The following is a 17,884-nucleotide window of genomic DNA, read 5'->3' on the forward strand; positions in this document are numbered from 1 at the left end:
GCAACCCACTTCCATCGAAACATAGAAGAAATCCATAATAGCTTCAAACCCCAGACCCACCTGCTGACTACAAACACCCAAGAACCCAACGCTCCAAGCAACACCCACTTCCTCCACACCTGGACCCCCGTCAACATAGAGGACACCGCCACCACCATGGCCTCCATCCACTCCGGATCACCATCGGACCCCTGCCCACACCATATCTTCAATAAGGCAAATATCATCATCGCCCCCCAACTCTGCAAAACCATCAACAGCTCCTTCGAGTCAGCCACCTTCCCAGAAAGATGGAAGCACGCAGAAATCAACGCCCTGCTGAAGAAACCAAAGGCAGACCCAGACGACCCCAAGAACTACCGGCCGATCTCCCTCTTCCCCTTCCCAGCCAAGGACATCGAAAAAATCACGAACAGCCAACTATCCCAGTTCCTGGAAGACAGCAAGGTACTCGACACCTCCCAATCCGGATTCCACAGAAACCACAGCACCGAGACCGCACTCATTGCTGCCACAGACGACATTAGGACCATGCTCGATGAAGTAGAAACAGCAGCACTCATCCTCCTGGACCTCTCCGCAGCTTTCGACACGGTATGTCAACACACTCTCCGCACACGCCTCCAAAGCGCTGGAATCCGCGACAAGGCACTCGACTGGATCTCGTCATTTCTCTCAGGCAGAACCCAGAGAGTCCGCCTCCCACCGTTCCTGTCAGAAGATTCCAGAATCATCTGTGGCGTCCCCCAAGGATCTTCGCTCAGCCCCACGCTCTTCAATGTTTACATGGCCCCCCTCGCCAACATTGCACGAACCCACCACATCAACATAGTTTCCTACGCAGGTGACACTCAGCACATCCTCTCCCTCTCGAAAGACCCTACAACTGCAAAGAACAACCTCCACAACGGACTTCACGCTATCGCCAGCTGGATGGATCAAGCCACCTCAAGTTAAACACAGACAAGACAGAAATCCTCATCTTTGGCACCAAACCCTCATCTTGGAATCACTCCTGCTGGCCCACCTCCCTAGGATCCGCATCCTCACCCTCACCCTCACCCACAATCCACGCATGCAACCTGGGCTTCATCCTGGACTCCACACTCAGCATGACTCAGCAGGTGAATGCCATCTCCTCTTCCTGCTACAACACTCTCCGCATGCTCTGTAAAATCTTCAAGTGGATTCCCGTCGAAACCAGGAAAACTGTCACCCACGCCCTGGTCAGCAGCCGATTGGACTACGGAAACACCCTATATGCAGGAATAACAACCAAACTCCTAGCAAAACTGCAAAGAATCCAGAACGCATCCGCCCGCCTCATTCTGGACATCCCACGCCACAACCACATTTCCACCCACCTCAGAGACCTACACTGGCTACCAGTATCAAAGAGAATCACCTTCAAACTCCTAATCCATGCACACAAGGCCCTCCACAACACAGGCCTTGCCTACCTCAACAACAGACTCACCTTCCACACCCCCACCCGCAATCTTCGCTCTGCCAGCCTCGCCCTCGCCGCCGTCACCCGCATCCACTGCACCACTGCCGGAGGAAGATCCTTATCTCACCTAGCCGCCAAGACCTGGAATTCCCTACCGCTCCACCTTCGCCAGACCCAAGACCTCTTGACATTCAGGAAACGCCTCAAGACATGGCTCTACGACCAGAAGCCCCCCCCCCCAGCGCCTTGAGACCCTAACGGGTGATTAGTGCGCTCTATAAATCCTTGATTGATTGATTGATTGAAGCACATATGCAGCCAAAACCTAAAAATTAAGGACAAGAATAGTAGCAAGTGGGCGATGACCTGTGACAGAAAAATAAGGAAACAAATGTGTTGCAATGTACCCCTCACTTAGTAATGCCTCTGTCATGCGTGGTTCAAAGACGAACGGACATCACAGGAAAATGATTCAACTTTATCTGGGATTGGCAAGCCCAAATACTAATCCCTGAAAAGACCACTATCTTGGAAAGAACATTTCATAAAACGTAGCTGCACCCCTTCATTTCTACACATGGCATCGATGAGGAAGATGAAGGAGAAGACCAAATTTGATCTCTTTAGTTTAGTACCGAACTCTGCAGCTTTGCTGTTGCTCTCCCCGCTCAGTGCTAGACATGGAGCAACCCTCGGGGTGACCGCACGTACGCCGGCCCGCCCAGCCACGCGCTGGGTGTGGATTCCTGCAAAGCGTTTTGAGTGGCACAGTAAGTGCACTTTTCTTCCCCTACATGCTCGCCACCTCAGGAAAGCCCCCGACACAGATGTAGCATGTAGCTGCAATTTTCATTTTCCCCTCATCCCTCTTCCTTGTGAAAGTACTTAACATCTTTGAAGTATTATTTCTGCTTCCAGACAGAAACCTCTGCCCTAGCTTAAAATGACTCTCTTACTCATTCTCCGCAGGGGTGTTAAACACTGCATGACTTGTGAGAGAGGACCTGGGCATGCCATCAGTAGAAACAGGCTGTCTTAAGAGACTCATCATCAAGGAGGTGTTAGTCAGAGGCCTCCTCTAAGTTTGTTCTGCTGGGTTCAGTCAGCAAGACTTTAATGTGAGAGTGACCAGAACCTGGCACATTTCTCATGCCATAGTCTATGTCACTTATGCCACACATCAAATTGGGGATGTGATGGAATCTTTGCAAGTGTATTTGTTGCTGACTCGGCTTGCTGCTAAAACTGCCTGTTCTGTGGAAGTCGTCACTTCGTCTGATGCGATTGAAAGGAAAGGGTGCATTGGCGTGCATGGTTTTACAATAAACTCTCTACCCGTAAGACCCTGTGCATATGAGGAGTATGATGCATAATTGATCCTGGTGGACCTAGAGACACCGGAGATGCTTTCTCAGACATTCTCGCATTACAAGGACAACATATTTAGCTGCTATATAGCATCTCAGTGGATGCAACAAATATAGCAGAAGTAACTTTAATGGACAAACACAGGCCTTAATTCTGGCACATTGTTGCAGGTAAAAACATGTTGCCGAATGACGTTTTCAGGGTTCAAGTTATTCGGACCTTCTTTAAATGAGGCTGTGAAAAAGCTCTTGAGTTTTCAGAGATGAAGTGAAGAAACCATTGCATAAACCATAGTTGTGGCAACAAAACCCCCAGTTCCGACCCAGACCCTTCGACCACCAGGTCCACTTCAGCCATGTGACCGATTGGTGCAGGAGGGAAAGATAAGCACCCGCAGCAGTTCTTACTATCAAGGCCCAATCCAGAGAGGGATTGGCCTTCCTGGGGACATATTTAGAAGTTCCTGCCAGAATGGAAAAAGTATATTTGGGATGCTTGGATCATTTGGTTGGTAAATGATGGTCACCGGATGAATTTGAGGCTCTCTTTCTGGACTTGGATACTATTGTAAAATTGAAAGATGTACTGGAGCATCACTCTGTACTCAAGAGAAATATGAATCTGCAGCACAAACAAGCAATTGCACCTGACCCCCAGTTGCAAGTGGGGGTAGTAGCTTTGTTCTATCTCGATCCTTACAAAGAAGCTGTGGGGAGGTTTTTGTCTAGTCCTGGTAGGTGAACAGAATGATTAAGCGCACAACGTTCAAGATATCCATCTGTTGACTGACCTGTGGACCATCACAAAAGGCAACAGCACAACAGATGGAACATAGTTGCTCACTGACAAACTGGAAGCCATCCTCCTCTCAGCAATCCAGTTGCTGAGTAACATTAAGCATCATTTCTTCCTTCACTCAGGATGTAGAATATCAGAAGCTGCCCACAAGAGAGGGTGTCACAGTCAGAAGCAACAAGACGTTTACAAGAAGTCATGATGGTACTGGTGTCATTTGCATGCATGCACATAAAACCTCTGATTTACACCATTGCGATCCCTCATCTCCCATCTCAGGATCCCAGCATTGGAGTTCCTCTCAAGGCCACTCCGGGGGTGGCCCAGAAAAGCACATGTTGTGAAAGGTATGTCAAGTGACCCTGAGGCTGTTCTACTATTAATTATTGCTGATTGTACCAAGGGCAAAGAGGCTGTTGGACATGGCTCTGCTGAGAGAATTTTCTTGACATTTTTACTTTTTTTCCTCCCAGTCTTTGCTGACTATGTGCGGCCAGATCGTATAGTGAGCCATGCCCAGGGGGCCTCTCCATGCCCATTTTTCATAGCGGAATCCTTATATATGGGGAGCTTGGCATAGCTGGCCTTCAGGTGCCTACTTGCACCAGGGCATCAACACGCTTAAATGAGACTGGCACAACTGCCAGTGTGTGCATACTTGTACACAGGTGTTGCCATGTGTGAGTGATGACAAGTATCACTTCCCTGGGTGTGCAACTTGCACCTAGGTGGTTTTCCTATGTAGGAACCGAAGCTGGTCTCAAAAGGTATTTCAAGGCAATCCCCATGTTACTGTATGGGAGAGATAGGCCTTGAAATAGTGAAATCCAAATTTGGCAGTATTTCACTATCAGGACATGTAAAGAAACACTAGTTCATGTCCTACCTTTTAAATACACTGCATCCTGCCCATGGGGTGCCTTTAGGGGTCACTTACATGCAGTAAAGGGAAGGTTTGGGCCCGGCAAGTGGGTGCACTTGCCCGGTCGACATGGCAGTCTAAAATGGTCCACACAGACACTGCAGTGGCAGGTCTGAGACATGTTTACAGGGCTACTCGTATGGGTGGCCCGAACAGTGCTGCAGGCCCACTAGTAGCATTTGAGTTACAGACCCTGAGCACACCTGGTGCACTATACTAGCGACTTACTAGTAAATCAAATATGTCAATCATGGATAAATCAATCACCAATACAACTTAGACAGAGAACACTTACACTCTAGCACTGGTCAGCAGTGGTTAAGTGCCCAGAGTCCTAAAGCCAGAAAATTAAGTTCAGCACAGGATCAAAAACAGGAGGTCAGAAGTAAAAAGACAGGGAAACCACAGCAAGAGCTGACAGGTCTAACAGTTGAAAACCTTGTACGTACATTTTGCTGCTAACGTTGGGAACCAGAGTGCACCCTGAATTTATGTGTTGCACTGATTGTGGGGAATTCTCGGGTGGGTTGTGCTGACAATGTTTGGCACCTTATTTGGGTGCAGGGAGGGAATGTACTGTTTTTCTCATGTGTACATACAGTAGTAGTGTTTAACACACCTGGGCCTCATATCGTGACATACATTGCTGATTGGGACATGGGCTCAGAGTTACATAATAATCATAATGTGTTGGCAATGTGTGTGTGGAATAAAATCTTTTTGTACATGCACTTAGTCTGAAGTCTCCTTTGTGCCACGCAGTGTGATTGTTGCGGGAAGTGATGAGATGCCACTTTACACATTGCTTCTGTGATAAGCCTGACTGCTCTGTGCCAAGCTACCCAAGGGTGTGCACAGGTTATACAGTATGTGGAATCCCCACCCTTGACGCGAGTGGTGGGTTCTGCCTGGCTAGGGTCTTGCCTCAGCCAATCAGGACGTGCCGACAGAGGCACAGTCCAGCATGATTACATCCTAACTCATGGCGCAAACTTATCAAATTCTAAAGTAGTTGCTACAATGAACACCGTAGAGGAAGCAGTGCTTCAGGCAGGCTTCAGTGCATATGTATAAACAAACAGTGCACAGTGACAGGTACCAAAGGCAGCATCGCTCCAGTTGAAAATTACCTTATTTCCTGGATCGAGCAGTGTGCTTGCCTCACCAGAACTTTAGGATATGTAAAATGCGTGAATTATCAGTTCCACACATGTTACATTTTAAAGCTGTTTTCTTTGTATTCTGGTGTATCGTGGCTTGAAAATTTAAATTTATTCAACTAAGAATAAAATATCATTTGACATAAATACTGTGTCCTAAATATCATATACAAAAATACCATCCCTTTGGGTGTGGATTTCCTATTACAATAAAGGGGTGATAGTTTATAAAGTATATTCAGGACACAATTTTAGATGGGATGATACCCTGGCTATGATATTCTCCTACCAAACCCGGCTGAATTTACCCACCTATACGTAAAAGAGGTTTATGTGTTTTGAGAAATGAATCGATATACGAATCAAAGCTTTCTTCTCTCTGCTTCGAGGTTACTACACTCAGATCTCCACTCTGGCTGACGTCCAGGGCAACGTGATGGAGTACCTCCATGTGCTGAGCCGCCCCATGGTGATCAACCATGACCATGACATCATCTGGACAGAAGCCTACATGGACAGCGCGGTAAGTGGCGAGAGTGAAATTCACAAGCCAGTATCGTGATAGGGAGGCGTGAGGTCAGCGCAAGACTCCCCCTCAGTCCTTATGCTAGTTGGTTTATGTATGCTCTTGCCTCCACTTGGGATCCAGGCTTTTCTGGTTTGCTGAAAAGGGAAGATGATGGTGTTTTAAGATGTAGGGAGATTCCTGCCTGGCCATGGTATTGTTGTCTTTGGATTGGATGTGAAAGAGCATTTCCGTGAACTCAGACATTATCACAAGAATATTGGAGGTTAATAATATATACCTTGATGTCTTGAGGGAGGAGCATTGCCTGGGACAAGGCAAACGTTCATTGTGCTATAATACATGACTGCAGGATTCTCCTTTCATCAGCCAGATGAAAAGTCGTGTAATTGATGCATTATGGGCAGAATGAGGAATAGTAGTGTTCCTTATGGTTCTCGGACTTAGAGTGCAAATGTAAAAGTTTTGCTTTCCACTAGATGTGATTTTCTACCCTTCACTAGTGTCCCCTAGATTCTCCTCATGTTGAGATGATCCACTCTTGACCTCTTTCCCAGGACAAGGATTTCATAACTGTTGGGGACAAGACCAAATTGTCAGTTAGTGACAGCTAATCACCTTGGTGGTTCTCAAAACACCTGAGAACTATATACACAAAGAGAAAAACTGCTACATTGGCCAATTGGATTTGTTTTCCCATTCAGAACTAGTTTTCAGACTGGTGATTCTCGAACTGTTCTTCCAAACAGCTTTCAAGATTCGCAAAAATCTTTGAAAGTCCATTTTACGCACTGCGGTGATGGAAGTACTTCACAAACTACTGAGCAGCTTTACACAAGCTGCAAAGGGGCCTTATTCTAAGTCAGACGTGGTCTGCTTTTTGTGTAATTCCATTCAGCCCTTTATGCGGTAGATGATAGAGAAAATTCTGATGAGACTTAAAAAGGAAATTCTTACATTTAGCTCACCCCAAATAACTTTGATCCCACTTGATCAATCAGCCCAAAAATTGCAAATTAGTCTAACAGGGCCAACCTACTAGCAGTCCAAAAGAGATATTTTCTGTGTAAATTTCAGCTTAATCATAACAGCACAGCGGAAATCTCTAAAAACAAGCTTGTAGAGGTGTGGGGAGTGGGACAAGAGAAACAAGAATAAAGAGAGGTAGAAAGATAAAGTGTTACCGAGATGAACTGCGGCTCCTTCTGTAATACCAAAGTGCCCCATTGGTGTTCAAAGCGGGTGCAGATGTTTGACGCACCTCTGGGCCACTTTCTGTGAGAGCTCCCAGGGTGAGGACTGAGCACAAGGTGCAATAAGCTTGTTGAACTTGTTGAAGGGAGAGAGAAAATAGGGTGCAGAAAAAAGTGTGGTGCAAATTAGGATGAGTAAGCAGAGAGGAAATTGTATCAGAGTGTTACTCTGAACGTGTTAAACAAGCCACACGGAAAAAAGATTGGAAAGGACAAACCAAAAATGCAAAAAACCTGGCAGAGAGCCTGCATTGGGAGGTGAGAGAAACTATGAAAGGAGAGAGTGTGAGAAGAACTGCTGGGTAAGGTCGAGCAATGCATGGTAAGGAGGGGAAAAAAATAAGAAGAGAGGGAATGGCAGTAGAATAGAGAGAGAAGAAACAACCTGGAAGAAATGAGGACGAGAAAAGGAGCTATTTGGGACTGAGAGGGAGAAGCGTAAGAACGACTGTAACAAAAAAGTGACTATTTCCATTTTTGTCCTGCAAATATTAAAAATGCTTCCTACAGATGAGAAGTTCGTGTGTGAAAAGTTAAGTTAAGTGTGAACGTTTTTATTTGTTTTGGATTTCTTTCTTTAAATGTTGCAAACATTATTTATGACGTTTTAATAGATGTGCATAACCATTTTAAAACGTTATAAAAATTATTGGGATTAGATTTAACATTTTATAAATAACATTTGTTCTATTACTGTTAAAATAATTGGGATTTCATGGCAAAACATTCTTCAAGTTACTTCTAACTTTTGAATGCATGAGATCAGCGTTTGAAAGCTACAATACGTAGATGGGGGCTGCAGCACAGTGGCAGCTTTGGTGTAGCATCCCCACCACAAGTGGACTTTGTCCCGCTTGCTGCAAGAGTTCCCTCAACTCGGTGGCTGCTCAGTGGTATGTGGTGAGCAGTATCTTCTATTCAGGGAGATTCGTCACCCGCCAGTGGGGAAGGGAGCTTGGAGCTAGAAACAAAGGCAACAACAACAAAACGATGGGGAAGGTCAACAAAAGAAGTGGGGGAAAAGGGCATCACTCACAGGTGAATATACAATTCGGAATATGTGGAGGGAGGAGAATTAGGGAAAGCCAAAGTGTGGAACTAAAGGATGCAGGAGCAATGACCATACAAAAACAGGATAGTTTAGAGTGTTACGTGACTCCTTCCACACCTGTCTATTCATTCACCTTTCTGAAAAGAACACTTCTTAACTGAGTAGAGTGGCTGGGTGATGGGATCTATATGTCTGAATAGTGAATGTGAATTCCATCATCCCCCGTTACCCTGGGCTGGGGCATCATGGACCCACTGTATGGTCAGTTCCGGGCAGCACCACCACCCATCTTACTTCCTGTTTGATGCACATGGTTTAGGAGGTGGATGGGCCTTGGAGCCAGAACGTGCCTTTGTTCTCCATTTCTTCGCCTTATCATGTCCAGAGTTTGTCTACAATGTCTCTGTTCATCTCTTCTCTTCATTCATGGGTTGCACCTTTCCGTCCCTGGCGCCTGTCTGCTTACACAACTTGCTTTCATTCATCGCTTCATCCATTCATCTGTCTGCTGACTTGCTGCTGGCACCCCTAGCTGCCAAAAACCGAAGAGGTAACCATGTACCTGCTTGTGACGTGCGCTCCTGTAGTCCACAGTGGTGGTGGTGGTGTGTTTCTGTGCTAGCTTGTGTGGTGACAACCCAACCTGGACTCTTAGAAGAGTTTTCTGTTTCTAAAACACAATATGGTGGGAACTCAGGGGAAAATAAGCCCTTCTTGTGTGTCATTTTACCTGGTGCTCGACCCAGTGCTTGAAATGGAAATATAGAAGTGCAGCTAGTGGCTAGTTCAGAGTGCCTGTTTGCTAGGGAGAAGTGCCGGTATTCTATCAATAAAAGTATTGTTCCTGTGCTGCGAAGTGCCGGTATTCTCTCATTAGAGATATTGTTCCAATGCTGAAAAGTGCCGGTATTCGCTCATTATAAGTATTGTACCTCGGCTGAGAAGTGCAGCCATAGCCTGGAATGCAAGTAAGAGTGTCCATTATACAAGGCTTAGACATGAACAGGATACAATTAATTGATGCAGCAAATGCGCAATTGAAGAATAACTTCTAAATCTTGGACAAGCAGGTGAAAGGCAGGTATCAGAGTCATATGTGGGACCCCTGCTTGATGTCCACACCTCGGTTGTTGCACCACATTACACGTGGCTGTCATTTCCTTGCTCTCTCGTTTGGAGGCGTTGAGGCACAAAACCGCCCGAGTCACTGCTCCCTCGAGTCTCAGGAAGTGGTTCTGTGCGCGGGGAGAAGGGATGCGAGGGCAGTCACATGGGATGGGTGCAATTGCAAAAGTCCAATGTGGTTAATGGGAAGACAAATTGGCGCAATGCTGTGCTTTTGTACTTACACCATTAGAGGGCGCGTTATGAGTTTCCTACACTTAGGTGCAGGAATGCAATGGTGCCTGAAGCTCCGACTCTGGCCTGTACCGCCCCTACTTAAAACTAAACATGAGTTTTTGTCCCTGGAATTGCCATTCAAGTTTTTCAAGTTTAAAAATACTTTATTTGAAAATCAAGTCCATCAAAGTGGCGACAGCATAAGATAATATTAAGATAGGCGCTATACATAAAAAAATAGAAGACATCATGAGTGACGCAATAATGAATTCATTAATGATTAAAACATCTGTAGAACGTAACATGCCATGATCTGTGGAGATGCGACAAGATGCTAAAGGCTGACAAGCTGAATCATGGCTGTTCTGCACAATACAAGTACCCGATGCTGCGACTGAGGGCCTGGAGCGGACACTGATGGTTGTGGGACAACGAACCTGTTCTGCTGCTCCCAAAGATCCTTAAGGACGTTCATAGTAAGGACTTAAGTGGAAATGGTGGCCCTTGTTAAAGATTTTAAATGTACTCAGTGCTTTGAATGGTCCGGTACTGTCCGGTACTGAATACCTGCACTCCTTGAAATTGAAAGTGAAAGTCCCTGCACTTCTCAGCATTGCTGCAATACATTTAACGGGAGAGTGCCTGCACTTCTCAGGGGCAAGCAGGTACCCTAATTTGTGAGTACCTTCACCTCTATATTTCCATTTAAAGCACTGAAAACACTTAATGCCCCAGTCCCCGCAGAAAAGTTTCGGTGGTTTTGAGGAGGGAGTGTGTTTACCTCGACAAATGGCTTATAATAAACGCTGCAGGGACTCAAACTGTTGCCCGAAACGTTCAATTCCCAGAGGCCCACGCCGAAGAGCAGTTCCCATAGAACGTGTACCCTCTGTCTGGAGATGTGAGGAAACAACGTCACGCACCTCTGGTAAAACAGATGCATCTGTTTCCGATCTAGAAAAGCCAGTGTTCTCCTGGGTATGCGGGACCGTGGGACTCGGTGAAGACCCCCTCCCAAAGAAGGCAACACTACTTGGGAATACCATATCTAACATGAATGTACTTATAAGGACAATTGTAGAACTGGGAAGAAAGAGAAAGCTCGTCAACATATGGTAGTGAAGAAACCCCTAAAGTCCAAACTACCAGACTGCCGAGGATGTGTCAACTGCCAACAAACAGGCTAGAGCTTTTGCAGTGACAGCCACGGACCTTCAAAAACCCAGCACTAAAAAATATTTTTTTTCTACTGCTCTGGAAGTACAAACTCTGACCATGCAAATTTGTGCCAACTCTAATAGAATACTGCCATCTAGTGTACATTGATGATACTGCAGTCCATTACGCATAGCTGGTTAACGCAAGTCACTATGGGCCAGATGTATCAAAGGGTTTTTACTCATTCTGTGTCAAGGAGAAAATGCTTTGGCATACGGCCTAGTTTATTTCTGAACAGTTCTCCCATGACACCAGGAATATTCGTAGCATGCAGGGTCTTTCATGTGAAAACAGAACGCACTAAAATTTACTGCTGTGTATTTTGAAGATGCACCAAGCGGCTCAGGTTGTCTTTCCCAGAACACATGATCTTCGTCAACTTGATGTCTGATCTCCTGTCGACATTTTGCGAATGTTAAAGCGCCCTTATCGTGAGATATAATTTAAAATATTTGTTTAGAGTTGTGATTGAACCCTTAGATGCTTTGGTTTCTATGTTGATGGTTCTCATACAAGTTGTTTTTGTTCTCTTTCCCCGGATTGTCATTTCTTGTCCACGTGACACACTTATGGCAACCCAACTCTGCTTTTTATTTGCATACGGGTTAATCGTGCATTGGTGGCTGCCCTCCGCTATGGACACATTGCACTACTTAGCCATGATCCGTGCTGTAGGATAGGCGCAGTCCATTCCCAATTTAAAACGTGTCTGGACACCTATGAAGCAGCCTCGTGGTCACCTGTCTATACTTTTGTGAGTGTGCATTCCAGGCGCATCTGTATATTTTAGATCATGGAAAGTCATCTACACAACGTCTGGAATCTCAAACACGACCCTTCCGCCTCAGATAAATTGCGTCATCTTTCCTCGCATAAAAAGGCGCACAGAGAGCCGTATAAAGAGCGTCATACGTGTCGGCCCTTTAATCCCTACCGGTGTTCGCAGCAAACTACATATGGTGATCTACATGGGCACCTAAAATTAGGGAAGCAGTGCTTATTTTAAGATATTGATTGATTCGTATGTTATAGCCCATGTGCAATATTCCACCGTCTCAAAGAACATCTTAAATCCACACCCCTCGCTTCACGGCAATGGGCACTTCCAGCAACGATGTTCACCAGGCCGGACAGGTTCATGTTGCTAGAGAGAGGGTTTACACAGGGGCTGCTATCAGCTGGAGAACACCCCCTCACCCTAAGACCTGGGTTCCGTCACAGCCTCGGTGCACAAGGCTGCGTTGTCCTCCATGCAGCAATGGGTGCGCCTTTGTGCGGATTCCCCCGAGTCTGTCCTCTTTGCCCACTCTCGTGTCTGTCTCGGGCTGGTCGGTGGCCCTCTCCTGTAATGACCGCCGACAGCAGCCGCGTGGGCCTTGCCAGCCCGAGGGGCAGCTGTTAACAGAGCACATCAAGCTTTTACAATGTAAAGACAGACCAGTGATGATCCTGGACAGCAATCACATCTCCTGTGTCGGAATATGACTGTTTGGGGTTAGGGGGACTCGCTGGGTGTCTAGAATTGTTTTAAAATGTGTGTAACTTCCCTTTGTAGAAAGTGGCTTGTGGTATTGTGTTAATGTACAGTAGACGGTAATTTGTGTTTTTTAATTGATTGTTTGACGTTGTCATTTTTATGAGATGCCTGTCGTGACGTGGCGTCAGGGCGATGATATCGGGGGTCTAGATGAGGGGAGAGGGTTGATGTTAATGTGGAACAATATATGCGACCCAAAGCTGACTTAAAAGAGCGCCCAGAGCCGGAAGTGCACTAAGATGATCTGCTTGTCAGCGAATACGCAGGAGGTGGATTATCAGTGAGCCTTCCCGGGAGGGCGAGCGTAGAGGGACGATAGCGCGGAAACCTGGGGCCAGATTTACAAGAAAGAGGCACATCTGTCCTAATACGCCACTTTTATTGCATCGCCCCGTCCCACCTAATGACACCATGGTTGCGCCATATTTACAATACAGTACACCACGGCGGTGGTTAGGACAATAGCGTCAACATTTTTTATGGTGTTGTGGCGCTTTGCTGTACTAGCGTAAAAAATGTTGACGCTAATGCAGCAATGCACAGGGTGGCGCATTGATTAAAACGGGTGTGTCATTTTAACGCCTGCTCTGAGCAAGCATTAAAAATGACAGAAAAAATGGTGCAGTCAAATGTTGTAAATTTCACTGCGACATGTTTTTGGGCCTTCCTGATTTGGATCGTCCCCCTTGCATACACTATGCCTGACGCAGGCATAATGTGGCACAAGGAGTTGCAAAATGGCGCAAGAGAAAGGCCTCCTTAACGCCGTTTTAGCATTAAAAACATGACGCTAAGGCAGAGCAAGGTGGTGGTAAGGGCTTGGAAATATGCCCCCAAGTTTCGACTGAAAGTGGGCCAAGCTGTGAAAGGCTACATGACCTCCAGCTCACTGGTCTGACATTGCTGTATTGACTCACAGGGAGCTGTGGATGTATTTCAAGAAAGATTTCATGCAGTCACTAAGAAAACAGGTATTTTGCGCCCACATCATGAACAGTTTTGTAATGTGGCAATTCACAGAATATTTAATCAAAAGGCTTAGATAGAAGTAATTGCAGTAGTTCAGCCCAGACACAGCGCCGGCTGAGACACTTGGCACTTATCCTTTAGGTTAAAATTGTAAACCCCCTTCACTAATGGGCTGTTTACAAAAAGCCTAACAGGACTGCACAGCATTGTTTACCTGGATTTTTATTCAGAGGTTGTTAACAATAATCAGGGCTAGATCCCTAGTCTGACTAGTGCTAGATGGCTAGATCACTAGTCTGACCAGCACTAGATTCCTAATCTGACTAGCACTAAATGTTAGATCCCTAGTTTGGCTAGCTCTAGATGGCTAGATCCCTAGTCTGACTAGCGCTAGATGGCTAGATCCCTAGTCTGACTAGCACTAGATCCCTTATCTGACTAGCATTGGATGTCTAGATCCCTAGTCTGACTAGTGCTATATGGCTAAATCCCTAGTTTGACTAGCACTAGATCCCTTATCTGACTGTCACTGGATGGCTAGATCCCTAGTCTGACTAGCGCTAGATGGCTACATCCCTAGTCTGGCTAGCTCTAGGCTAAATCCCTAGTCTGACTAGCACTAGATGGCTAGATGGCTAGATGCCTAGTCTGACTAGCACTATATCCTTTATCTGACTATCACTGGATGGCTAGATCCCTAGTCTGACTGGCACTGGATGGCTAAATCCCTAGTCTGGCTAGCTCTAGATGGCTAGATCCCTAGTCTGAATAGCTCTAGATGGCTAGATCCCTACTATGACTAGCGCTAGATAGCTAGATCCCTAGTCTGACTAGGTCTAGATGGCTAGATACGTAGTTTGACTAGCTCTGCTGAGAGTGGGCATATGTCTGAACTAGCGAGCCTGGAAGACAATAAACAGGAACAGAAGCAACATAGTTTGTTTTCCATTGGTAATTTTTAGAAGTTTAATGCCATCCAAGGGTTTAACACAAAAAGGCTGATGTCAGAGAACGTAACCTCATTCTAGATAAACCCTAGGCCTTAAAAAAGGAGGTCACATGTTGACAGAAGTCGACTATAAAGAGTATGGAGGAGCCATGACGATCAACGCACATCTGATGGACAAAATCTGATAAGAGGTAAGGATTGATCATTCCACACTGGGTTTTCTCTGTAAGGAAACATCTTATCCATTGTGATGGTGATCTGATAACACAGGACTGGTTGAACATAAGATCTTATAGCATCATGGAGCATCATGGAGCCTCTCTACATCATGAGGACAGAGAAGGTCAACCTCATGGCCCATGTTGTGCTGCCAGTTGCTTGAGTAGTGCCTTGTATTGGTTTGGGAGACCTGCCTCAGTGCATTGTGTGTGGTCATCTCGCACCGGAGACGGAGTTGCAATGCACCTGCATGGAAAAGAGTTACACTTGGAGGTTGCTAGTAAAAGTTGACATTTAGGTGAAGCCATGTTTCTGTTGGGTGTGGGTCTAGGGGTCCTGGTTTTGCATGAGACACCTTTATTTCCAGTCAACCGAATGTGTGTCCTAGCCAGTAGCTCTCTACTCAGGCAGTGCAGTGTGACCTCCCTGGCAGATTCACCCCCACCTGCTGCTCCTGGATGTAAAATGGCACATCTGATGCCCTCACACTGCCAGCCAGAAGCAGGAGGATTTGTGCTGTAACTGGCACGTGGGCAGCCTGCTTCTGGCCTGGCAGCACAGATCTCCAGACTGACATAACCTCTCTTTTCCTCTGTGTGCCTCAACAGCTCTTCGCGTCCCAAGCCCAGAGTCTGCTGCTCATGACGACGGTCGCCATGCCGGTCTTCAGCAAGAAGAATGAAACGGTAAGTCTGACACGCGTCCATGTGGGCAGACAAAACCGCCATATTGGAAAGCTGTTGCTGGACCTGAGCACCTGGAGTGTGTTTGGTAAGATTTTCTCATCCCAGTAAACAGGCGTACCATACTGGGCCCACCATTACTGGCGGGAAGCTGAAGAAAAGTTCTTGTGCCTACATTAACTGCATGTATGATGTAGTCTCTTGACAGTGGCGCCCCTTAGGACTTGTCCGCTAACACCTCACCTCACAGGCACGTGGAAACAAGTGAAATTTCATTACAAACACAGAGAACTCGGTTTGTCTGCTGGGTGAAGTCCAAGTCACTGGGATCCACGATTGTGTGATCGATGTCACATTTTCAGAAAAACCACTGCCTATGTAAACGATTCCAATTTAAATTGTGTGTATATTTTTCATATGGTCAGCCTGAACATCTGGTAAGAATCTGCCTTCGTGGACCAATATTGGGCTCCCTTGATCTTGCGGAGGGCAGAAGTGTGATCCTGGTATAACTAGAGCAGAGGGTCCCTTTCTGAAGGTGCACGTGGCTCACCCAGGGGGAGTCACTGACTGTTCTTAGTGGAAGGTGCTGCGGTTACTCACTTTGCCTGTTCTTGGCCTTCCACTGAGTCTCGCAGAGTGATTGCACCAGCTCACTGACAGTGGACTCTGTACTACCAAGTGTGAAATAGAGCCGATACAGCTAAGATCCTCCTCATTCTGAGATTTCACGCTATGAGGCACATTATTAGGTGATGAATGAATGCAAAATCTAAAACTTATTTCTAGCCTTCTGGAGTTTACACCTGCAGGCCAGCTCAGAGTGCAGTGGGGCACTGCCAGTCCAACATTCCCTGCCCTTTAATGGAGGGCGAGGGATCAGGCTGATGCCAAATCAAACCATAGCTTACCCTCTAAGATTGCCAACAAAGTGTCTATCAGCAGAAGTAGCATAGCAGATGTCACGAGACTGGACATTGCTTGCTAGGATCCGAATTAAAATCAGCAGCTTATTTCAATGCAAAACCAGATCTGGTGGTCGTGCCGTCTCCTCCCCCGCTCCTAAAGCCGAGAACGACCTCCGCTGCACGTCAGAGCCTCCCCCTCAGTTCCTTAAGTCCCCAAAAACTGAAGGCCTGGCCTTTCACCTAGCCCTGACTAAGGCTCGGCCCACACCGCTCCTGCCTCAGCGCCAAGATGCCTTCCGGGGTGAACTGTGTGCTATACAAATACACATAACATAAGATGGCACCACAAATGACGTGTCGTGTTTGTATCCCTGACCTCTGTGTGGCACGTGGCAAAGCCATGGGTGTAAAAGCTTATGGTCTCTGTGCAAGGTTTGGCCTACCTGCAGCTACAGAGGATGTGCGTGTATCTACCTTAAATTTGCATACACCTAAAATTAGTATGAATCTCAATTTATACCTCTGATTTGTTTTCATACATAACACTCGCAGTAAGGTTTTGGCATGTAGTACTTACGAGCGTGCAGCTGCAGCATGTATTCTTTAATAGCATATAGGTATTAATCGCAGGGCGTATCTCTTTTCAGAGAGCAGAGGGTATTCTCCTGGGAGTGGTGGGCTCCGATGTCCCACTGAGAGAGCTGCTGAAACTCGCCCCAAGGTACAAGGTAAGGTGTCTACAGTTATTAATTATATTACCGAAGAAACAACAAAAGGAGGGGCAAAAAGTGGGATATTCGGAGTGCAAACTCCTGGTCCCGTGCGGAGGGTTTTGATTTCCTTATTTTTGGGAATATCCATGGTTTAAAGGTTTAGGTATGTAATTAGGTCCTGACGAATCGCATAAGATCATTTTTTGACGAGAAAAAAGCGAGAAACATGTTGACCAACTACATAGAGTGACACAGGGGATCCTGTGTGCACTGTCTCTTTCTTACTATTCCCTATTAAGAGACACAGCAACTATACCTACCTGTTTTTTATGGGGTATGTGGACATCAACCCACTAATTCCCCACATACTGGTTTTAATCATGTCAGCGGTATCAGCATGAGACTAAAAACCATTAGTAGTTACCTCTAGTCATTTTGAACATTTTCCCATATACCAATCCTTCACTTTATTGTTTTTGACCGGCTATACACGATTCTTAAAAGATCTCCGGCAAAGAGCCCCCTTGTGGGGCCCATCAGGCATTGCAGCGCCGGCCTGATGAGGAGCTGGGCCCTATGATGAAGCATGTCACCGGAAGGTGAGTGAGGGCTCTTGCTTCAAAAATTTCGGTTTTCATCTACTGATTGAACCATCCCCTTGAAAGAAACCCTCTGTATTGTTTGGAACCGTGTGTAATCTTTTTTGATTTATTGATTAATTATATTACACCTTTTTCAATGTGCTCCCTCACCAACAGTTTCCGAGTAATCAAATACATTTAACTCATCTAAATAAAGATATATGGTTGGTAGGAGTTGTCC

At 46.1% G+C, this 17,884-nt stretch overlaps 1 protein-coding gene across 1 annotated transcript in view; it reads left to right on the plus strand.

The window, feature by feature from the left end:
* Nucleotides 1–17,884, plus strand: part of CACNA2D4 (calcium voltage-gated channel auxiliary subunit alpha2delta 4) — an 861,469-nt gene that overhangs the window by 341,164 nt on the left and 502,421 nt on the right. Inside the window, exons 13-15 of the mRNA XM_069228087.1 lie at nucleotides 6,085–6,218; nucleotides 15,367–15,444; nucleotides 16,997–17,077. Of these exons, the coding sequence (XP_069084188.1) occupies nucleotides 6,085–6,218; nucleotides 15,367–15,444; nucleotides 16,997–17,077 (293 nt within the window). The remainder of the gene's footprint in view (nucleotides 1–6,084; nucleotides 6,219–15,366; nucleotides 15,445–16,996; nucleotides 17,078–17,884) is intronic.

The sequence above is a fragment of the Pleurodeles waltl genome, chromosome 4_1 (assembly GCF_031143425.1).
Source record: "Pleurodeles waltl isolate 20211129_DDA chromosome 4_1, aPleWal1.hap1.20221129, whole genome shotgun sequence".
Lineage (NCBI taxonomy): Eukaryota > Metazoa > Chordata > Amphibia > Caudata > Salamandridae > Pleurodeles > Pleurodeles waltl.